The 26,248-nt window shown below is 42.8% G+C and overlaps 1 protein-coding gene across 50 annotated transcripts in view; it reads right to left on the bottom strand.

Moving 5' to 3' along the window:
- ak5 (adenylate kinase 5) overlaps positions 1–26,248 on the bottom strand; it is a 222,451-nt gene that overhangs the window by 15,012 nt on the left and 181,191 nt on the right. For all 50 annotated transcript variants that reach the window (XM_052462807.1, XM_052462817.1, XM_052462818.1 and 47 more), the window contains exon 11: positions 553–716. In XM_052462807.1, the coding sequence (XP_052318767.1) occupies positions 553–716 (164 nt within the window). The remainder of the gene's footprint in view (positions 1–552; positions 717–26,248) is intronic.

The raw sequence follows: 26,248 nt of genomic DNA, 5'->3' as shown, positions 1-26,248 counted from the left end.
TACAGACACCAGAGTGCTTATCAGACCACCACAGTCTTCTGAGACAGGTTCTGTCTCTCCCCCCCAGGGACCCAGGGTCGGTGGGTGATGTTGAAGGTTCTGTCCCCCCCCAGGGTCAGTAATGTTAAAGGTTCTGCCCCCCTTCCCCCAGGGTCAGTAATGTTAAAGGTTCTGTCCGTCCCCCCCTATCCCCAGGGTCAGTGATGTTAAAGGTGCTCCCAGGGTCAGTGATGTTAAAGGTGCTCCCCCCTTCCCCCAGGGTCAGTAATGTTAAAGGTTCTGTCCCCCCTTCCCCCAGGGTCAGTAATGTTAAAGGTTCTTCCCCCCCCCCCTTCCCCCAGGGTCAGTGATGTTAAAGGGTCTGCCCCCCCCCAGGGTCAGTGGTGAAGAAGCAGCAGCTCTATGTCACATACACTGATCTCTGTCTGCCTGAGAAATGCTGCAGGTTTTTGGACATGGCTTTGTTTTGTACTACTAGACCTTAAAACACACACTTTTGAAGTGACGTGTGTGTGTGTGTGTGTCGGTCCTCTGTGTCTGTCTGTGTGTCACCTCAGGTAGAATCTCCCCCCTCTCCAGCAGGTCTTGTAGGTAACGTCCTCTCTCACTATGAGACTGTAGTTCAGAACAAAGGATGTCACCAGGAGACAGACGACGCAGCCCGAACCTCTCCTCCATCCTCTCACACTGCACAGCCTTCCCTGAGCCCGGCCCACCTGGAGGACAGAGTGGGGGAGTTAAATAAAGGGAGACAGAGAACGAGAGGGAGAGAGAGGGAGAGAGGGAGGGTAGGGAGAGAGAGGGAGGGTAGGGAGAGAGAGAGGGGGGGGTAGGGAGAGAGAAGAGGAGAGAGAGGGAGGGTAGGGAGAGAGAGAAGGGGGTAGGGAGAGAGGGGTAGGGAGAGAGAGGGTAGGGAGAGAGAGAAAGAGGGGGTAGGGAGAGAGAGAGGGGGGGGGGTAGGGAGAGAGAGAGAGGGGGTAGGGAGAGAGAGAGGGGGGTAGGGATAGAGAGAGGTGGGTACGGAGAGAGAGAGGTGGGTAGGGAGAGAGAGAGGTGGGTACGGAGAGAGAGAGGTGGGTAGGGAGAGAGAGAGGTGGGTACGGAGAGAGAGAGGTGGGAAGATAGAGAGAGAGGTGGGTAGGGAGAGAGAGGTGGGTAATGAGAGAGAAGAGGAGAGAGAAGGAGGGGTAGGGACAGAGAGAGAGAAGGAGGGGTAGGGACAGAGAGAGAGAAGGAGGGGTAGGGACAGAGAGAGAGAAGGAGGGGTAGGGACAGAGAGAGAGAAGGAGGGGTAGGGACAGAGAGAGAAGGAGAAGGAGGGGTAGGGACAGAGGAGGAGAGATGGACGTGAGGGTAGGGAGAGGTAGAGAGTCAGAGAGCATATACTGTAAAGCAGAGGTGGCTGAGTGGAGAGAGAGTGTATGTGCGTGTATGCGTGTTCCTGTTTTATTTATGTTTTAATTTAAATGTTTTAATTTTACCTTTATTTAACCAGGCAAGTCAGTTAAGAACAAATTCTTATTTACAATGACGGCCAACCGGGGAACAGGGTTAACTGCCTTGTTCAGGAAGTCAGCTCGGGGATTTGATCTAGCAACCTTTCGGTTATTAGTCCAACGCTCTAACCACTAGGCTACCTGCCTCTAACCACTCTGCTACCTGCCTCTAACCACTAGGCTACCTGCCTCTAACCACTCTGCTACCTGCCTCTAACCACTAGACTACCTGCCTCTAACCACTAGGCTACCTGCCTCTAACCTCTAGACTACCTGCCTCTAACCACTAAGCTACCTGCCTCTAACCACTAGACTACCTGCCTCCTCTAACCACTAGACTACCTGCCTCCTCTAACCACTAGGCTACCTGCCTCTAACCACTAGGCTACCTGCCTCTAACCACTAGACTACCTGCCTCTAACCACTAGGCTGCCTGCCTCCTCTAACCACTAGACTACCTGCCTCTAACCACTAAGCTACCTGCCTCTAACCACTAGACTACCTGCCTCCTCTAACCACTAGGCTACCTGCCTCTAACCACTAGACTACCTGCCTCCTCTAACCACTAGGCTACCTGCCTCTAACCACTAGGCTACCTGCCTCTAACCACTAGACTACCTGCCTCTAACCACTAGACTACCTGCCTCTAACCACTAGGCTACCTGCCTCTAACCACTAGACTACCTGCCTCTAACCACTAGGCTACCTGCCTCTAACCACTAGACTACCTGCCTCTAACCACTAGACTACCTGCCTCTAACCACTAGACTACCTGCCTCTAACCACAAGGCTACGTGTCGACCCACCTGTGTGTGTACACTATCTGTGTGTGGTGTAATGATGCATTGCTGGCGGCTCAGAGCAAGGTTATCACAGATACAACAGTACCAGTCAAAGGCTTGGACACTTACCCATTCAAGGGTTTTTCTTCATTTTAAATATTTTCTACATTGTAGAATAACAAAACTATGAAATAACACATATTGAATCATGTAGTAAACACGGGAGAATACCAAGAGTGTGCAAAGCTTGCTTCAAAGCAAAGGGTGGCTACTTTGAAGAATCTCAAACATAAAATACATTTTGATTTGTTTAACACTTTTTTGGTTACCACATGATTCCATATGTGTTATTTCAAAGTTTTCATGTCTTCACTGTTAGTCTATATAGTAAAAATAAAGAAATGTTTTTGAATGAGTAGGTGTGTCCATACTTTTGACTGGTACTGTACATCAGTTGTTATCTTCCAACCCTTATAGCACTGATCAGAACCTTGTTGGGCCAACGGTTTCTGCATTATGATGCATTAACATGACACTACAACATTCTATAACAGCCATGTTAGAACCCCATTAACATGACACTACAACATTCTATAACAGCCATGTTAGAACCCCATTAACATGACACTACAACATTCTATAACAGCCATGTTAGAACCCCATTAACATGACACTACAACATTCTATAACAGCCATGTTAGAACCCCATTAACATGACACTACAACATTCTATAACAGCCATGTTAGAACCCCATTAACATGACACTACAACATTCTATAACAGCCATGTTAGAACCCCATTAACATGACACTACAACATTCTATAACAGCCATGTTAGAACCCCATTAACATTACACTACAACATTCTATAACAGCCATGTTAGAACCCCATTAACATGACACTACAACATTCTATAACAGCCATGTTAGAACCCCATTAACATTACACTACAACATTCTATAACAGTCATGTTAGAACCCCATTAACATTACACTACAACATTCTATAACAGCCATGTTAGAACCCCATTAACATGACACTACAAAATTCTATAACAGCCATGTTAGAACCCCATTAACATGACACTACAACATTCTATAACAGCCATGTTAGAACCCCAATAACATGACACTACAACATTCTATAACAGCCATGTTAGAACCCCATTAACATGACACTAAAACATTCTATAACAGCCATGTTAGAACCCCATTAACATGACACTACAACATTCTATAACAGCCATGTTAGAACCCCATTAACATGACACTACAACATTCTATAACAGCCATGTTAGAACCCCATTAACATGACACTACAACATTCTATAACAGCCATGTTAGAACCCCATTAACATGACACTACAACATTCTATAACAGCCATGTTAGAACCCCATTAACATGACACTACAACATTCTATAACAGCCATGTTAGAACCCCATTAACATGACACTACAACATTCTATAACAGCCATGTTAGAACCCCATTAACATGACACTACAACATTCTATAACAGCCATGTTAGAACCCCATTAACATGACACTACAACATTATATAACAGTCATGTTAGAACCCCATTAACATGACACTACAACATTATATAACAGTCATGTTAGAACCCCATTAACATGACACTACAAACCCCATGTTTAACATGACACTACAACATTCTATAACAGCCATGTTAGAACCCCATTAACATGACACTACAACATTCTATAACAGCCATGTTATAACCCCATTAACATGACACTACAACATTCTATAACAGCCATGTTAGAACCCCATTAACATGACACTACAACATTCTATAACAGCCATGTTAGAACCCCATTAACATGACACTACAACATTCTATAACAGTCATGTTAGAACCCCATTAACATGACACTACAACATTCTATAACAGCCATGTTAGAACCCCATTAACATGACACTACAACATTCTATAACAGCCATGTTAGAACCCCATTAACATGACACTACAACATTCTATAACAGCCATCTTAGAACCCCATTAACATGACACTACAACATTCTATAACAGCCATGTTAGAACCCCATTAACATGACACTACAACATTCTATAACAGCCATGTTAGAACCCCATTAACATGACACTACAACATTCTATAACAGCCATGTTAGAACCCCATTAACATGACACTACAACATTCTATAACAGCCATGTTAGAACCCCATTAACATGACACTACAACATTCTATAACAGCCATGTTAGAACCCAATTAACATGACACTACAACATTCTATAACAGCAATGTTAGAACCCCATTAACATGACACTACATCATTCTATAACAGTCATGTTAGAACCCCATTAACATGACACTACAACATTCTATAACAGCCATGTTAGAACCCCATTAACATGACACTACAACATTCTATAACAGCCATGTTAGAACCCCATTAACATGACACTACAACATTCTATAACAGCCATGTTAGAACCCCATTAACATGACACTACAACATTCTATAACAGCAATGTTAGAACCCCATTAACATGACACTACAACATTCTATAACAGCCATGTTAGAACCCCATTAACATGACACTACAACATTCTATAACAGTCATGTTAGAACCCCATTAACATGACACTACAACATTCTATAACAGCCATGTTAGAACCCCATTAACATGACACTACAACATTCTATAACAGCCATGTTAGAACCCCATTAACATGACACTACAACATTCTATAACAGCCATGTTAGAACCCCATTAACATGACACTACAACATCCTATAACAGCCATGTTATAACCCCATTAACATGACACTACAACATTCTATAACAGCCATGTTAGAACCCCATTAACATGACACTACAACATTCTATAACAGCCATGTTAGAACCCCATTAACATGACACTACAACATTCTATAACAGTCATGTTAGAACCCCATTAACATGACACTACAACATTCTATAACAGCCATGTTAGAACCCCATTAACATGACACTACAACATTCTATAACAGTCATGTTAGAACCCCATTAACATGACACTACAACATTCTATAACAGCCATGTTAGAACCCCATTAACATGACACTACAACATTCTATAACACCCATGTTAGAACCCCATTAACATGACACTACAACATTCTATAACAGCCATGTTATAACCCCATTAACATGACACTACAACATTCTATAACAGCCATGTTAGAACCCCATTAACATGACACTACAACATTCTATAACAGCCATGTTAGAACCCCATTAACATGACACTACAACATTCTATAACAGTCATGTTAGAACCCCATTAACATGACACTACAACATTCTATAACAGCCATGTTAGAACCCCATTAACATGACACTACAACATTCTATAACAGCCATGTTAGAACCCCATTAACATGACACTACAACATTCTATAACAGCCATGTTAGAACCCCATTAACATGACACTACAACATTCTATAACAGCCATGTTAGAACCCCATTAACATGACACTACAACATTCTATAACAGCCATGTTAGAACCCCATTAACATGACACTACAACATTCTATAACAGCAATGTTAGAACCCCATTAACATGACACTACATCATTCTATAACAGTCATGTTAGAACCCCATTAACATGACACTACAACATTCTATAACAGCCATGTTAGAACCCCATTAACATGACACTACAACATTCTATAACAGCCATGTTAGAACCCCATTAACATGACACTACAACATTCTATAACAGCCATGTTAGAACCCCATTAACATGACACTACAACATTCTATAACAGCAATGTTAGAACCCCATTAACATGACACTACAACATTCTATAACAGCCATGTTAGAACCCCATTAACATGACACTACAACATTCTATAACAGTCATGTTAGAACCCCATTAACATGACACTACAACATTCTATAACAGCCATGTTAGAACCCCATTAACATGACACTACAACATTCTATAACAGCCATGTTAGAACCCCATTAACATGACACTACAACATTCTATAACAGCCATGTTAGAACCCCATTAACATGACACTACAACATTCTATAACAGTCATGTTAGAACCCCATTAACATGACACTACAACATTCTATAACAGCCATGTTAGAACCCCATTAACATGACACTACAACATTCTATAACAGTCATGTTAGAACCCCATTAACATGACACTACAACATTCTATAACAGCCATGTTAGAACCCCATTAACATGACACTACAACATTCTATAACAGCCATGTTAGAACCCCATTAACATGACACTACAACATTCTATAACAGCCATGTTAGAACCCCATTAACATGACACTACAACATTCTATAACAGTCATGTTAGAACCCCATTAACATGACACTACAACATTCTATAACAGCCATGTTAGAACCCCATTAACATGACACTACAACATTCTATAACAGTCATGTTAGAACCCCATTAACATGACACATTAAACATTCTATAACAGCCATGTTAGAACCCCATTAACATGACACTACAACATTCTATAACAGCCATGTTAGAACCCCATTAACATGACACTACAACATTCTATAACAGCCATGTTATAACCCCATTAACATGACACTACAACATTCTATAACAGCCATGTTAGAACCCCATTAACATGACACTACAACATTCTATAACAGCCATGTTAGAACCCCATTAACATGACACTACAACATTCTATAACAGTCATGTTAGAACCCCATTAACATGACACTACAACATTCTATAACAGCCATGTTAGAACCCCATTAACATGACACTACAACATTCTATAACAGCCATGTTAGAACCCCATTAACATGACACTACAACATTCTATAACAGCCATCTTAGAACCCCATTAACATGACACTACAACATTCTATAACAGCCATGTTAGAACCCCATTAACATGACACTACAACATTCTATAACAGCCATGTTAGAACCCCATTAACATGACACTACAACATTCTATAACAGCCATGTTAGAACCCCATTAACATGACACTACAACATTCTATAACAGCCATGTTAGAACCCCATTAACATGACACTACAACATTCTATAACAGCCATGTTAGAACCCAATTAACATGACACTACAACATTCTATAACAGCAATGTTAGAACCCCATTAACATGACACTACATCATTCTATAGCAGCCATGTTAGAACCCCATTAACATGACACTACAACATTCTATAACAGCCATGTTAGAACCCCATTAACATGATACTACAACATTATATAACAGCCATGTTAGAACCCCATTAACATGACACTACAACATTCTATAACAGCCATGTTAGAACCCCATTAACATGACACTACAACATTCTATAACAGCCATGTTAGAACCTCATTAACATGACACTACAACATTCTATAACAGCCATGTTAGAACCCCATTAACATGACACTACAACATTATATAACAGTCATGTTAGAACCTCATTAACATGACACTAAAACATTCTATAACAGCCATGTTAGAACCCCATTAACATGACACTACAACATTCTATAACAGTCATGTTAGAACCTCATTAACATGACACTACAACATTCTATAACAGCCATGTTAGAACCCCATTAACATGACACTACAACATTCTATAACAGTCATGTTAGAACCCCATTAACATGACACTACAACATTCTATAACAGCCATGTTAGAACCCCATTAACATGACACTACAACATTCTATAACAGCCATGTTAGAACCCCATTAACATGACACTACAACATCCTTTAACAGCCATGTTATAACCCCATTAACATGACACTACAACATTCTATAACAGCCATGTTAGAACCCCATTAACATGACACTACAACATTCTATAACAGCCATGTTAGAACCCCATTAACATGACACTACAACATTCTATAACAGTCATGTTAGAACCCCATTAACATGACACTACAACATTCTATAACAGCCATGTTAGAACCCCAATAACATGACACTACAACATTCTATAACAGCCATGTTAGAACCCCATTAACATGACACTAAAACATTCTATAACAGCCATGTTAGAACCCCATTAACATGACACTACAACATTCTATAACAGCCATGTTAGAACCCCATTAACATGACACTACAACATTCTATAACAGCCATGTTAGAACCCCATTAACATGACACTACAACATTCTATAACAGCCATGTTAGAACCCCATTAACATGACACTACAACATTCTATAACAGCCATGTTAGAACCCCATTAACATGACACTACAACATTCTATAACAGCCATGTTAGAACCCCATTAACATGACACTACAACATTCTATAACAGTCATGTTAGAACCCCATTAACATGACACTACAACATTCTATAACAGCCATGTTAGAACCCCATTAACATGACACTACAACATTCTATAACAGTCATGTTAGAACCCCATTAACATGACACTACAACATTCTATAACAGCCATGTTAGAACCCCATTAACATGACACTACAACATTCTATAACAGCCATGTTAGAACCCCATTAACATGACACTACAACATTCTATAACAGCCATGTTATAACCCCATTAACATGACACTACAACATTCTATAACAGCCATGTTAGAACCCCATTAACATGACACTACAACATTCTATAACAGCCATGTTAGAACCCCATTAACATGACACTACAACATTCTATAACAGTCATGTTAGAACCCCATTAACATGACACTACAACATTCTATAACAGCCATGTTAGAACCCCATTAACATGACACTACAACATTCTATAACAGCCATGTTAGAACCCCATTAACATGACACTACAACATTCTATAACAGCCATGTTAGAACCCCATTAACATGACACTACAACATTCTATAACAGCCATGTTAGAACCCCATTAACATGACACTACAACATTCTATAACAGCCATGTTAGAACCCCATTAACATGACACTACAACATTCTATAACAGCAATGTTAGAACCCCATTAACATGACACTACATCATTCTATAACAGTCATGTTAGAACCCCATTAACATGACACTACAACATTCTATAACAGCCATGTTAGAACCCCATTAACATGACACTACAACATTCTATAACAGCCATGTTAGAACCCCATTAACATGACACTACAACATTCTATAACAGCCATGTTAGAACCCCATTAACATGACACTACAACATTCTATAACAGCAATGTTAGAACCCCATTAACATGACACTACAACATTCTATAACAGCCATGTTAGAACCCCATTAACATGACACTACAACATTCTATAACAGTCATGTTAGAACCCCATTAACATGACACTACAACATTCTATAACAGCCATGTTAGAACCCCATTAACATGACACTACAACATTCTATAACAGCCATGTTAGAACCCCATTAACATGACACTACAACATTCTATAACAGCCATGTTAGAACCCCATTAACATGACACTACAACATTCTATAACAGTCATGTTAGAACCCCATTAACATGACACTACAACATTCTATAACAGCCATGTTAGAACCCCATTAACATGACACTACAACATTCTATAACAGTCATGTTAGAACCCCATTAACATGACACTACAACATTCTATAACAGCCATGTTAGAAACCCATTAACATGACACTACAACATTCTATAACAGTCATGTTAGAACCCCATTAACATGACACTACAACATTCTATAACAGCCATGTTAGAACCCCATTAACATGACACTACAACATTCTATAACAGTCATGTTAGAACCCCATTAACATGACACTACAACATTCTATAACAGCCATGTTAGAACCCCATTAACATGACACTACAACATTCTATAACAGCCATGTTAGAACCCCATTAACATGACACTACAACATTCTATAACAGCCATGTTAGAACCCCATTAACATGACACTACAACATTCTATAACAGTCATGTTAGAACCCCATTAACATGACACTACAACATTCTATAACAGCCATGTTAGAACTCCATTAACATGACACTACAACATTCTATAACAGTCATGTTAGAACCCCATTAACATGACACTACAACATTCTATAACAGCCATGTTAGAACCCCATTAACATGAAACTACAACATTCTATAACAGTCATGTTAGAACCCCATTAACATGACACTACAACATTCTATAACAGCCTTGTTAGAGCCCCATTAACATGACACTACAACATTTTATAACAGCCATGTTAGAACCCCATTAACATGACACTACAACATTCTATAACAGCCATGTTAGAACCCCATTAACAAGACACTACAACATTCTATAACAGCCATGTTAGAACCCCATTAACATGACACTACAACATTCTATAACAGCCATGTTAGAACCCCATTAACATGACACTACAACATTCTATAACAGCCATGTTAGAACCCCATTAACATGACACTACAACATTCTATAACAGCCATGTTAGAACCCCATTAACATGACACTACAACATTCTATAACAGCCATGTTAGAACCCCATTAACATGACACTACAACATTCTATAACAGTCATGTTAGAACCCCATTAACATGACACTACAACATTCTATAACAGCCATGTTAGAACCCCATTAACATGACACTACAACATTCTATAACAGTCATGTTAGAACCCCATTAACATGACACTACAACATTCTATAACAGCCATGTTAGAACCACATTAACATGACACTACAACATTCTATAACAGCCATGTTAGAACCCCATTAACATGACACTACAACATTCTATAACAGCCATGTTAGAACCCCATTAACATGACACTACAACATTCTATAACAGCCATGTTAGAACCCCATTAACATGACACTACAACATTCTATAACAGTCATGTTAGAACCCCATTAACATGACACTACAACATTCTATAACAGCCATGTTAGAACCCCATTAACATGACACTACACCATTCTATAACAGTCATGTTAGAACCCCATTAACATGACACTACAACATTCTATAACAGCCATGTTAGAACCCCATTAACATGAAACTACAACTTTCTATAACAGTCATGTTAGAACCCCATTAACATGACACTACAACATTCTATAACAGCCTTGTTAGAGCCCCATTAACATGACACTACAACATTCTATAACAGCCATGTTAGAACCACATTAACATGACACTACAACATTCTATAACAGCCATGTTAGAACCCCATTAACATGACACTACAACATTCTATAACAGCCATGTTAGAACCCCATTAACATGACACTACAACATTCTATAACAGCCATGTTAGAACCCCATTAACATGACACTACAACATTCTATAACAGCCATGTTAGAACCCCATTAACATGACGCTACAACATTCTATAACAGTCATGTTAGAACCCCATTAACATGACACTACAACATTCTATAACAGCCATGTTAGAACCCCATTAACATGACACTATAACATTCTATAACAGCCATGTTAGAACCCCATTAACATGACACTACAACATTCTATAACAGTCATGTTAGAACCCCATTAACATGACACTACAACATTCTATAACAGCCATGTTAGAACCCCATTAACATGACACTACAACATTCTATAACAGTCATGTTAGAACCCCATTAACATGACACTACAACATTCTATAACAGCCATGTTAGCACCCCATTAACATGACACTACAACATTCTATAACAGCCATGTTAGAACCCCATTAACATGACACTACAACATTCTATAACAGCCATGTTAGAACCCCATTAACATGACACTACAACATTCTATAACAGCCATGTTAGAACCCCATTAACATGACACTACAACATTCTATAACAGCCATGTTAGAACCCCATTAACATGACACTACAACATTCTATAACAGCCATGTTAGAACCCCATTAACATGACACTACAACATTCTATAACAGCCATGTTAGAACCCCATTAACATGACACTACAACATTCTATAACAGTCATGTTAGAATCCCATTAACATGACACTACAACATTCTATAACAGCCATGTTAGAACCCCATTAACATGACACTACAACATTCTATAACAGTCATGTTAGAACCCCATTAACATGACACTACAACATTCTATAACAGCCATGTTAGAACCCCATTAACACGACACTACAACATTATATAACAGCCATGTTAGAACCCCATTAACATGACACTACAACATTCTATAACAGCCATGTTAGAACCCCATTAACATGACACTACAACATTCTATAACAGCCATGTTAGAACCCCATTAACATGACACTACAACATTCTATAACAGTCATGTTAGAACCCCATTAACATTACATGGGGAATGATGATATGTTACTGAATGTCTAGAATTAGAACAATATCCAACATTCTAAAAGTTGTCCTGATTCTCTACATGAGTTCCCATGGTGGTCCCATGTTTCATATGGTACATACGCACAAAAAGCTTATTTCTCTCAAATTTCGAGCATTTAAATTTTTTTTTATTTTTTACATCCCTGTCAATGAGCATCTGATTAAACAGCATGATCATTACACAGTTATGGGGGTCTTGTGCTGGGGACAATAAAAGGCCACTCTAAAATTTGCAATTTTGTCACACAATACAATGCCACAGTTGTCTCAAGTTCTCTTTTTTTTTGGTGTGAATTTTACCCCCTTTCCTCCCCAATTTCGTGGTGTCCAATTGTTTTTAGTAGCTACTATCTTGTCTCATCGCTACAACTCCCGTACGGGCTCGGGAGAGACGAAGGTTGAAAGTCATGCGTCCTCCGATACACAACCCAACCAAGCCGCACTGCTTCTTAACACATCCAACCCGGAAGCCAGCCGCACCAACGTGTCGGAGGAAACACCGTGCACCTGGCAACCTTGGTTAGCGCGCACTGCGCCCGGCCAGCTAAAGGAGTCGCTAGTGCGCGATGCAGAGCCGCAGACCACTGCGCCACCCGGGAGGCCCCCAGTTGTCTCAAGTCATCCAATATCGTTTTACCCGGCCTCACAACCGTGTACGGCGTCTTGTGGATGGGCGGTTTACTGATGTCAACGTTGTGAACAGAGGGCCCCATGGTGGGGGGGTTATGGTATGGTGTTTACTGATGTCAACGTTGTCAACAGAGGGCCCCATGGTGGGGGGTTATGGTATGGTGTTTACTGATGTCAACGTTGTGAACAGAGGGCCCCATGGTGGGGGGGTTATGGTATGGTGTTTACTGATGTCAACGTTGTGAACAGAGGGCCCCATGGTGGGGGGTTATGGTATGGTGTTTACTGATGTCAACGTTGTGAACAGAGGGCCCCATGGTGGGGGGGTTATGGTATGGTGTTTACTGATGTCAACGTTGTGAACAGAGAGCCCCATGGTGGGGGGTTATGGTATGGTGTTTACTGATGTCAACGTTGTGAACAGAGGGCCCCATGGTGGGGGGGGGGGTTATGGTATGGTGTTTACTGATGTCAACGTTGTGAACAGAGGGCCCCATGGTGGGGGGGTTGTGAACAGAGGGCCCCATGGTGGGGGGTTATGGTATGGTGTTTACTGATGTCAACGTTGTGAACAGAGAGCCCCATGGTGGGGGGGTTATGGTATGGTGTTTACTGATGTCAACGTTGTGAACAGAGGGCCCCATGGTGGGGGGTTATGGTATGGTGTTTACTGATGTCAACGTTGTGAACAGAGGGCCCCATGGTGGTGGGGGGTTATGGTATGGTGTTTACTGATGTCAACGTTGTGAACAGAGGGCCCCATGGTGGGGGGGGTTATGGTATGGTGTTTACTGATGTCAACGTTGTGAACAGAGGGCCCCATGGTGGGGGGTTATGGTATGGTGTTTACTGATGTCAACGTTGTGAACAGAGAGCCCCATGGTGGGGGGGTTATGGTATGGTGTTTACTGATGTCAACGTTGTGAACAGAGAGCCCCATGGTGGGGGGGTTATGGTATGGTGTTTACTGATGTCAACGTTGTGAACAGAGGGCCCCATGGTGGGGGGGTTATGGTATGGTGTTTACTGATGTCAACGTTGTGAACAGAGGGCCCCATGGTGGGGGGTTATGGTATGGTGTTTACTGATGTCAACGTTGTGAACAGAGGGCCCCATGGTGGGGGGTTATGGTATGGTGTTTACTGATGTCAACGTTGTGAACAGAGGGCCCCATGGTGGGGGGTTATGGTATGGTGTTTACTGATGTCAACGTTGTGAACAGAGGGCCCCATGGTGGGGGGTTATGGTATGGTGTTTACTGATGTCAACGTTGTGAACAGAGGGCCCCATGGTGGGGGGTTATGGTATGGTGTTTACTGATGTCAACGTTGTGAACAGAGGGCCCCATGGTGGGGGGGGTTATGGTATGGTGTTTACTGATGTCAACGTTGTGAACAGAGGGCCCCATGGTGGGGGGTTATGGTATGGTGTTTACTGATGTCAACGTTGTGAACAGAGGGCCCCATGGTGGGGGTTATGGTATGGTGTTTACTGATGTCAACGTTGTGAACAGAGAGCCCCATGGTGGGGGGTTATGGTATGGTGTTTACTGATGTCAACGTTGTGAACAGAGGGCCCCATGGTGGGGGGGTTATGGTATGGTGTTTACTGATGTCAACGTTGTGAACAGAGAGCCCCATGGTGGGGGGTTATGGTATGGTGTTTACTGATGTCAACGTTGTGAACAGAGAGCCCCATGGTGGGGGGTTATGGTATGGTGTTTACTGATGTCAACGTTGTGAACAGAGAGCCCCATGGTGGGGGGTTATGGTATGGTGTTTACTGATGTCAACGTTGTGAACAGAGAGCCCCATGGTGGGGGTTATGGTATGGTGTTTACTGATGTCAACGTTGTGAACAGAGAGCCCCATGGTGGGGGGTTATGGTATGGTGTTTACTGATGTCAACGTTGTGAACAGAGGGCCCCATGGTGGGGGGTTATGGTATGGTGTTTACTGATGTCAACGTTGTGAACAGAGAGCCCCATGGTGGGGGGTTATGGTATGGTGTTTACTGATGTCAACGTTGTGAACAGAGGGCCCCATGGTGGGGGGTTATGGTATGGTGTTTACTGATGTCAACGTTGTGAACAGAGAGCCCCATGGTGGGGGGTTATGGTATGGTGTTTACTGATGTCAACGTTGTGAACAGAGGGCCCCATGGTGGGGGGTTATGGTATGGTGTTTACTGATGTCAACGTTGTGAACAGAGTGCCCCATGGTGGGGGGTTATGGTATGGTGTTTACTGATGTCAACGTTGTGAACAGAGAGCCCCATGGTGGGGGGGTTATGGTATGGTGTTTACTGATGTCAACGTTGTGAACAGAGGGCCCCATGGTGGTGGGGGGTTATGGTATGGTGTTTACTGATGTCAACGTTGTGAACAGAGGGCCCCATGGTGGGGGGGTTATGGTATGGTGTTTACTGATGTCAACGTTGTGAACAGAGGGCCCCATGGTGGGGGGTTATGGTATGGTGTTTACTGATGTCAACGTTGTGAACAGAGGGCCCCATGGTGGGGGGTTATGGTATGGTGTTTACTGATGTCAACGTTGTGAACAGAGGGCCCCATGGTGGGGGGGTTGTGAACAGAGGGCCCCATGGTGGGGGGGGTTGTGAATGTCAACGTTGTGAACAGAGGGCCCCATGGTGGAGGGGGTTATGGTATGGTGTTTACTGATGTCAACGTTGTGAACAGAGGGCCCCATGGTGGGGGGGTTATGGTATGGTGTTTACTGATGTCAACGTTGTGAACAGAGAGCCCCATGGTGGGGGGGTTATGGTATGGTGGTTGCCCTGTTATATTGTTGTCCAGTATAGATGGCTCTGGCCCTGTTATATTGTTGTCCAGTATAGAGGGCTCTGACCCTGTTATATTGTTGTCCAGTATAGAGGGCTCTGACCCTGTTATATTGTTGTCCAGTATAGAGGGCTCTGACCCTGTTATATTGTTGTCCAGTATAGAGGGCTCTGGCCCTGTTATATTGTTGTCCAGTATAGAGGGCTCTGGCCCTGTTATATTGTTGTCCAGTATAGAGGGCTCTGACCCTGTTATATTGTTGTCCAGTATAGAGGGCTCTGACCCTGTTATATTGTTGTCCAGTATAGAGGGCTCTGACCCTGTTATATTGTTGTCCAGTATAGAGGGCTCTGGCCCTGTTATATTGTTGTCCAGTATAGAGGGCTCTGACCCTGTTATATTGTTGTCCAGTATAGAGGGCTCTGGCCCTGTTATATTGTTGTCCAGTATAGAGGGCTCTGACCCTGTTATATTGTTGTCCAGTATAGAGGGCTCTGACCCTGTTATATTGTTGTCCAGTATAGAGGGCTCTGACCCTGTTATATTGTTGTCCAGTATAGAGGGCTCTGGCCCTGTTATATTGTTGTCCAGTATAGAGGGCTCTGGCCCTGTTATATTGTTGTCCAGTATAGAGGGCTCTGACCCTGTTATATTGTTGTCCAGTATAGAGGGCTCTGGCCCTGTTATATTGTTGTCCAGTATAGAGGGCTCTGACCCTGTTATATTGTTGTCCAGTATAGAGGGCTCTGACCCTGTTATATTGTTGTCCAGTATAGAGGGCTCTGACCCTGTTATATTGTTGTCCAGTATAGAGGGCTCTGGCCCTGTTATATTGTTGTCCAGTATAGAGGGTTCTGGCCCTGTTATATTGTTGTCCAGTATAGAGGGCTCTGACCCTGTTATATTGTTGTCCAGTATTGAGGGCTCTGACCCTGTTATATTGTTGTCCAGTATAGAGGGCTCTGACCCTGTTATATTGGCTCTGACCCTGCCTGTCACAATGAGACGTACTCAATTCTAAGCACATACTGTACTCTGTCATACTGTGTATTTCTGCTAGCTTGTCCCCTTTAATCTCTGCAGCATATGGTACTGCAAGCCTTGGGGAGCGAAAGAGGGAGGGAGGGGTGCTGGCTTTCAGCCGAGAGGAAACAAATATGACAGGCTAGGAGTCTTCTCTGTAGCCTGTCAGAATCTGTACTGTCTGTCTGTCTGTCCCGGCCCGTCCGTCCGTCTCCAGTACCTTCTAGTTCAGGTGTAGTTGTCTTTCTAGTTCAGGTGTAGTTGTCTGTCTAGTCCAGGTATAGTTGTCTTTCTAGTTCAGGTGTAGTTGTCTGTCTAGTCCAGGTATAGTTGTCTGTCTAGTTCAGGTGTAGTTGCCATACTTGTTCAGGTGTAGTTGTCTGTCTAGTTCAGGTATAGTTGTCTGTCTAGTTCAGGTGTAGTTGTCTGTCTAGTCCAGGTGTAGTTGCCTGTCTAGTCCAGGTGTAGTTGTCTGTCTAGTTCAGGTGTAGTTGTCTGTCTCGTTCAGGTGTAGTTGCCTGTCTAGTTCAGGTGTAGTTGCCTGTCTAGTTCAGGTGTATAGTTGCCTGTCTAGTTCAGGTGTAGTTGCATGTCTAGTTCAGGTGTAGTTGTCTGTCTAGTTCAGGTGTAGTTGCCTGTCTAGTTCAGGTGTAGTTGCCTGTCTAGTTCAGGTGTAGTTGTATCTCTAGTTCAGGTGTAGTTGCCTGTCTAGTTCAGGCGTAGTTGCCTGTCTAGTTCAGGTGTAGTTGCCTGTCTATTTCAGGTGTAGTTGCCTGTCTAGTTCAGGTGTAGTTGCCTGTCTAGTTCAGGTGTAGTTGTCTCTCTAGTTCAGGTGTAGTTGCCTGTCTAGTTCAGGTGTAGTTGCCTGTCTAGTTCAGGTGTAGTTGCCTGTCTAGTTCAGGTGTAGTTGCATGTCTAGTTCAGGTGTAGTTGCCTGTCTAGTTCAGGTGTTGTTGCCTGTCTAGTTCAGGTGTAGTTTCCTGTCTAGTTCAGGTGTAGTTGTCTCTCTAGTTCAGGTGTAGTTGCCTGTCTAGTTCAGGTGTAGTTGCCTGTCTAGTTCAGGTGTAGTTGCCTGTCTAGTTCAGATGTAGTTGCCTGTCTAGTTCAGGTGTAGTTGTCTGTCTAGTTCAGGTGTAGTTGTCTGTCTAGTTCAGGTGTAGTTGTCTGTCTAGTTCAGGTGTAGTTGTCTGTCTAGTTCAGGTGTAGTTGCCTGTCTAGTCCAGGTGTAGTTGTCTGTCTAGTTCAGGTGTAGTTGTCTGTCTCGTTCAGGTGTAGTTGCCTGTCTAGTTCAGGTGTAGTTGCCTGTCTAGTTCAGGTGTAGTTGCCTGTCTAGTTCAGGTGTAGTTGCATGTCTAGTTCAGGTGTAGTTGTCTGTCTAGTTCAGGTGTAGTTGCCTGTCTAGTTCAGGTGTAGTTGCCTGTCTAGTTCAGGTGTAGTTGTATCTCTAGTTCAGGTGTAGTTGCCTGTCTAGTTCAGGCGTAGTTGCCTGTCTAGTTCAGGTGTAGTTGCCTGTCTAGTTCAGGTGTAGTTGCCTGTCTAGTTCAGGTGTAGTTGCCTGTCTAGTTCAGGTGTAGTTGTCTCTCTAGTTCAGGTGTAGTTGCCTGTCTAGTTCAGGTGTAGTTGCCTGTCTAGTTCAGGTGTAGTTGCCTGTCTAGTTCAGGTGTAGTTGCCTGTCTAGTTCAGGTGTAGTTGTCTGTCTAGTTCAGGTGTAGTTGTCTGTCTAGTTCAGGTGTAGTTGCCTGTCTAGTTCAGGTGTAGTTGCCTGTCTAGTTCAGGTGTAGTTGCCTGTCTAGTTCAGGTGTAGTTGCATGTCTAGTTCAGGTGTAGTTGTCTGTCTAGTTCAGGTGTAGTTGCCTGTCTAGTTCAGGTGTAGTTGCCTGTCTAGTTCAGGTGTAGTTGTCTCTCTAGTTCAGGTGTAGTTGCCTGTCTAGTTCAGGTGTAGTTGCCTGTCTAGTTCAGGTGTAGTTGCCTGTCTAGTTCAGGTGTAGTTGCCTGTCTAGTTCAGGTGTAGTTGCCTGTCTAGTTCAGGTGTAGTTGTCTCTCTAGTTCAGGTGTAGTTGCATGTCTAGTTCAGGTGTAGTTGCCTGTCTAGTTCAGGTGTAGTTGTCTGTCTAGTTCAGGTGTAGTTGCCTGTCTAGTTCAGGTGTAGTTGCCTGTCTAGTTCAGGTGTAGTTGCCTGTCTAGTTCAGGTGTAGTTGCCTGTCTAGTTCAGGTGTAGTTGCCTGTCTAGTTCAGGTGTAGTTGTCTGTCTAGTTCAGGTGTAGTTGCCTGTCTAGTTCAGGTGTAGTTGCCTGTCTAGTTCAGGTGTAGTTGCATGTCTAGTTCAGGTGTAGTTGCCTGTCTAGTTCAGGTGTAGTTGTCTGTCTAGTTCAGGTGTAGTTGTCTGTCTAGTTCAGGTGTAGTTGCCTGTCTAGTTCAGGTGTAGTTGCCTGTCTAGTTCAGGTGTAGTTGTCTGTCTAGTTCAGGTGTAGTTGCATGTCTAGTTCAGGTGTAGTTGCCTGTCTAGTTCAGGTGTAGTTGCCATTCTTGTTCAGGTGTAGTTGCCTGTCTAGTTCAGGTCTAGTTGTCTGTCTAGTTCAGGTGTAGTTGTATCTCTAGTTCAGGTGTAGTTGCCTGTCTAGTTCAGTTGTAGTTGCATGTCTAGTTCAGGTGTAGTTGCCTGTCTAGTTCAGGTGTTGTTGCCTGTCTAGTTCAGGTGTAGTTGCCTGTCTAGTTCAGGTGTAGTTGTCTGTCTAGTTCAGGTGTAGTTGTCTGTCTAGTTCAGGTGTAGTAGTCTGTCTAGTTCAGGTGTAGTTGTCTGTCTAGTTCAGGTGTAGTTGCCTGTCTAGTTCAGGTGTAGTTGTCTGTCTAGTTCAGGTGTAGTTGTCTGTCTAGTTCAGGTGTAGTTGCCTGTCTAGTTCAGGTGTAGTTGCCTGTCTAGTTCAGGTGTAGTTGCATGTCTAGTTCAGGTGTAGTTGCCTGTCTAGTTCAGGTGTAGTTGGCTGTCTTGTTCAGGTGTAGTTGCCTGTCTAGTTCAGGTGTAGTTGCCTGTCTAGTTCAGGTGTAGTTGTCTGTCTAGTTCAGGTGTAGTTGCATGTCTAGTTCAGGTGTAGTTGCCTGTCTAGTTCAGGTGTAGTTGCATGTCTAGTTCAGGTGTAGTTGTCTGTCTAGTTCAGGTGTAGTTGTCTGTCTAGTTCAGGTGTAGTTGTCTGTCTAGTTCAGGTGTAGTTGCCTGTCTAGTTCAGGTGTAGTTGTCTGTCTAGTTCAGGTGTAGTTGCCTGTCTAGTTCAGGTGTAGTTGTCTGTCTAGTTCAGGTGTAGTTGCCTGTCTAGTTCAGGTGTAGTTGTCTCTCTAGTTCAGGTGTAGTTGCCTGTCTAGTTCAGGTGTACTTGCCTGTCTAGTTCAGGTGTAGTTGCATGTCTAGTTCAGGTGTAGTTGCCTGTCTAGTTCAGGTGTAGTTGGCTGTCTTGTTCAGGTGTAGTTGCCTGTCTAGTTCAGGTGTAGTTGCCTGTCTAGTTCAGGTGTAGTTGTCTGTCTAGTTCAGGTGTAGTTGCCTGTCTAGTTCAGGTGTAGTTGCCTGTCTAGTTCAGGTGTAGTTGTCTGTCTAGTTCAGGTGTAGTTGTCTGTCTAGTTCAGGTGTAGTTGTCTGTCTAGTTCAGGTGTAGTTGCCTGTCTAGTTCAGGTGTAGTTGTCTGTCTAGTTCAGGTGTAGTTGCCTGTCTAGTTCAGGTGTAGTTGCCTGTCTAGTTCAGGTGTAGTTGCCTGACTAGTTCAGGTTTAGTTGTCTCTCTAGTTCAGGTGTAGTTGTCTGTCTAGTTCAGGTGTACTTGCCTGTCTAGTTCAGGTGTAGTTGCCTGTCTAGTTCACGTGTAGTTGCCTGGAAGTAGAATAGTATAATTCCCAGTGAGGCTGATGCGGAGGCAAACTGCTGTGACAACCAGCTCTCACAGTCTCACGTCAGAATTAGACGTTCCTACTAGGTGTTTCTAACGTCAAATTTTCAAAGGTGTTTAAACATCAAATTTAAAAAGTATTTAAGGTTAAGGTCAGGCATTAACGGCGAATAAATAAATACATAACTTTATATCACTGGATTCGAACATATAACCTTTGAATTCGGAGGCAGTTGCTTAAGGTAACAGTGCTCACTGTAGCCCTTTGTGGCTGCTTTCCACTTAATCTGCCGACGTACTCATGGATGTACGTCGAATACTGACTTGTATCACGAGTGACCTGGCTGGCTGTGAAGCCCTCTAGAGGTAGGGAGAGAGCTACTCTAGCTGAATAATGTAATATTTTCTCTCTCTCGTTCACTCTCGTTCTTGCTCTTCCTCTCGTTCTCTCCCTCTCGTTCTCTCTCTCCCTCCAGTTCTCTCCCTCTCGTTCTCTCTCCCTCTCGTTCTCTCTCCCTCTCGTTCTCTCTCCCTCTCGTTCTCTCTCCCTCTCGTTATTTCTCCCTCTCGTTATTTCTCTCTCTCTCGTTCTCTCTCTCTCGTTCTCTCTCCCTCTCGTTCTTTCTCCCTCTCGTTCTTTCCCGTTCTCTCTCTCTCGTTCTCTCTCTCTCTCGTTCTTTCTCTCTCGTTCTTTCTCCCTCTCCTTCTCGCTCTCTCGTTCTTTCTCTCTCGTTCTCTCTCTCTCTCTCTCTCTCCTGCTGTGTAAAATAGGAGAGAGTAAATCGGTCTATGTCCTCCCTGGACTAAATGTCTTGTCAGAAATTGTTATAATCAATGTCAAGTACAGGATGCCTGTGATGCCTTGCTATTTGTTATAAAACTGCTACAGTACTTTAATTAGGTGCTCACAATGTGCTACTCTATAATAACTACAACTCGCCATTAAATTGAATGAATTCCAGGTCATTTAAAAGCTTTTCTAGTAGTTCTATAGCTGTGTAATAATGAGACTCTACTCTCTCTTTCAGGACAGTTCCATATTCTATAGTTCTAAGGTTCCACATTCTATAGTTCTAAGGTTCCATATTCTATAGTTCTAGGGTTCCACATTCTATAGTTCTAAGGTAGGTTCCATATTCTATAGTTCTTAGGTTCCATATCCCAACATGTTCCTACTCATCCATAGAACATGAGCCAATCAACACCAGCTGCTAGTTAAACATAACAGAACAGAAGACAGGCAATGTGGTGTTGCGCGCTCTCTCTGTGTGTGTGTGTGTGTGTGTGTGTGTGTGTGTGTGTGTGTGTGTGTGTGTGTGTGTGTGTGTGTGTGTGTGTGTGTGTGTGTGTGTGTGTGTGTGTGTGTGTGTGTGTGTGTGTGTGTGTGTGTGTGTGTGAGTGAGTGAGAGGCAGAACAGTGGAAAAAATAACAGAATTGGTCTGACTGTAAACGCAGCCATAGAAAGCTATCCTAGAGAAAAGCCAAGATGACAGATGGATAGAATTATAGAGAGAAATAGAAAAGAGAGAGAGAAGACAACGAGAAAGATAGAGGAGGGAGGGAAGGGAAGGAGAGAAAGCATTAGCAGCAAGACTTGTTACCACAAGAAAAGGGCAACCAGTGAAGAACAAACACCATTGTAAATACACCCCATATTTATGTTAATTTATTTTCCCTTTTGTACTTTAACCATTTGCACATCGTTACAACACTGTATATAGACATAATATGACATTTGAAATGTCTTTATTCTTTTGGAACTTTTGTGAGTGCAACGTTTACTGTTAATTCTTTAGTGTTCATTTCACTTTTGTTTATTATCTATTTCACTTGTTTTGGCAATGTAAACATATGTTTGCCATGCCAATAAAGGCCCTTAAATTGAATTTGAGTGAGAGAGAACGAGGTATGCTGTTCATCGACTACAGCTCAGCATTTAACACCATAGTACCCTCCAAACTCCTCATCAAGCTGGAGACCCTGGGTCTCGACCCCGTCCTGTGCAACTGGGTCCTGGACTTCCTGACGGGCCGCCCCCAGGTGGTGAGGGTAGGTAACAACATCTCCACCTCGCTGATCCTCAACACTTGAGCCCCACAAGGGTGCGTTCTGAGCCCTCTCCTGTACTCCCTGTTCACCCATGACTGCGTGGCCACGCACGCCTCCAACTCAATCATCAAGTTTGCGGACGACACTACAGTGGTAGGCTTGATTACCAACAACGACGAGACGGCCTACAGGGAGGAGGTGAGGGCCCTCGGAGTGTGGTGTCAGGAAAATAACCTCACACTCAACGTCAACAAAACAAAGGAGATGATTGTGGACTTCAGGAAACAGCAGAGGGAGCACCTCCCTATCCACATCGATGGAACAGTAGTGGAGTGGGTAGTACGTTTTAAGTTCCTCGGCGTACACATCACGGACAAACTGAATTGGTCCACCCACACAGACAGCATCGTGAAGAAGGCGCAGCAGCGCCTCTTCAACCCCGAAATTCGGCTTGTCACCAAAAACACTCACCGCCTAGTACGGCAACTGCTCCGCCCACAACCGTAAGCCTCTCCAGAGGGTAGTGAGGTCTGCACAACGCATCACCGGGGCAAACTACCTGCCCTCCAGGACACCTACACCACCCGATGTCACATGAAGGCCATAAAGATCATCAAGGACAACAACCCCCGAGCCACTGCCTGTTCACCCCGCTATCATCCAGAAGGCGAGGTCAGTACAGGTGCATCAAAGCAGGGAACGAGAGACTGAAAAACAGCTTCTATCTCAAGACCATCAGACTGTTAAACAGCCACCACTAACATTGAGTGGCTGCTGCCAACACACTGACTCAACTCCAGCCACTTTAATAATGGGAATTGATAGAAATGGATGTAAAATATATCACTAGCCACTTGAAACAATGCTACTTAATATAATGTTTACATACCCTACATTATTCATCTCATATGTATATGTATATACTGTACTCTATATCATCTACTGCATCTTTATGTAATACATGTATCACTAGCCACTTTAAACAATGCCACTTTGTTTACATACCCTACATTACTCATCTCATATGTATATACTGCACTCGATACCATCTACTGCATTTTGCGGAATTGCTGTCCACAAAACAACGGAATTGCTGTCCACAAAACAATGGAATTGCTGTCCACAAAACAACGGAATTGCTGTCCACAAAACAACGGAATTGCTGTCCCTGTTAAACAACTATCAGCCTCCTATCCCTGTTAAACAGCCAATTATCAGCCTCCTATCCCTGTTAAACAGCCAACTATCAGGAATTATCTATCCACAAACAGCCAATTATCATTCCTGTTCTGTTAAACAGCCAATTATCAGCCTCCTATCTCTGTTAAACAACAATTATCAGCCTCCTATCCATGTTAAACAACCAATTATCAGCCTCCTATCTCTGTTAAACAGCCAATTATCAGCCTCCTATCCCTGTTAAACAGCCAATTATCAGCCTCCTATCCCTGTTAAACAACCAATTATCATTGCTATCCCTGTTAAACAACCAATTATCAGCATCCTATCCCCACAACAGCCAATTATCAGCTCCTATCCATGTTAAACAGCCAATTATCAGCCTCCTATCCCTGTTAAACAGCCAACTATCAGCCTCCTATCCCTGTTAAACAGCCAATATCAGCCTCCTATCCATGTTAAACAGCCAATTATCAGCCTCCTATCCCTGTTAAACAGCCAAAATTATCAGAATTCCTATCCCACAAAACAATGGAATTCAGCCTCCTGTCCACAAAACAGCCAATTATCAGCCTCCTATCCCTGTTAAACAGCCAATTATCATGGAATTCCTATCTCTGTTAAACAAAATTATCAGCCTCCTATCCCTGTTAAACATAATTATCAGCCTCCTATCCCTGTTAAACAGCCAATTATCAGCCTCCTATCTATCCATGTTAAACAACCAATTATCAGCCTCCTATCCCTGTTAAACAGCCAACGGATCAGCCTCCTATCTCTGTTAAACAGCCAATTATCAGGAATTATCCCTGTTAAACAACCAATTATCAGCCTCCTATCCCTGTAAAACAGCCAATTATCAGCCTCCTATCCCTGTTAAACAGCCAATTATCAGCCTCCTATCTCTGTTAAACAGCCAATTATCAGCCTCCTATCTCTGTTAAACAGCCAATTATCAGCCTCCTATTCTCTGTTAAACAGCCAATTATCAGCCTCCTATCTCTGTTAAACAGCCAATTATCAGCCTCCTATCTCTGTTAAACAGCCAATTATCAGCCTCCTATCCCTGTTAAACAGCCAATTATCAGCCTCCTATCTCTGTTAAAAAGCCAATTATCAGCCTCCTATCCCTGTTAAACAGCCAATTATCAGCCTCCTATCTCTGTTAAACAGCCATTATCAGCCTCTATCTATCCATGTTAAACAACCAATTATCAGCCTCCTATCCCTGTTAAACAGCCAATTATCAGCCTCCTATCTCTGTTAAACAGCCAATTATCAGCCTCCTATCCCTGTTAAACAGCACTATCAGCCTCTATCTATCCATGTTAAACAACCAATTATCAGCCTCCTATCCCTGTTAAACAGCCAATTATCAGCTCTATCCTATCCCTGTTAAACAGCCAATTATCAGCCTCCTATCCATGTTAAACAGCCAATTATCAGCCTCCTATCCCTGTTAAACAGCCATTATCAGCCTCCTATCCCTCTTAAACAGCCAATTATCAGCCTCCTATCCCTGTTAAACAGCCAATCATCAGCCTCCTATCCCTGTTAAACAACCAATTATCAGCCTCCTATCCCTGTTAAACAACCAATTATCAGCCTCCTATCTCTGTTAAACAGCCAATTATCAGCCTCCTATCTCTGTTAAACAACCAATTATCAGCCTCCTATCTCTGTTAAACAGCCAATTATCAGCCTCCGATCTCTGTTAAACAGCCAATTATCAGCCTCCTATCCCTGTTAAGCAGCCAATTATCAGCCTCCTATCCCTGTTAAGCAGCCAATTATCAGCCTCCTATCCCTGTTAAACAGCCAATTATCAGCCTCCTATCCCTGTTAAACAGACAATTATCAGCCTCCTATCCCTGTTAAACAGCCAATTATCAGCCTCCTATCTCTGTTAAACAGCCAATTATCAGCCTCCTATCCCTGTTAAACAACCAATTATCAGCCTCCTATCTCTGTTAAACAGCCAATTATCAGCCTCCTATCTATCCCTGTTAAACAGCCAATTATCAGCCTCCTATCCATGTTAAACAACCAATTATCAGCATCCTAT

Source organism: Oncorhynchus keta, chromosome 15 (genome assembly GCF_023373465.1).
Source record: "Oncorhynchus keta strain PuntledgeMale-10-30-2019 chromosome 15, Oket_V2, whole genome shotgun sequence".
NCBI lineage: Eukaryota > Metazoa > Chordata > Actinopteri > Salmoniformes > Salmonidae > Oncorhynchus > Oncorhynchus keta.
Note: the sequence above shows the minus strand (reverse complement) of the source record. Positions and strands in the feature narration are given on the sequence as shown.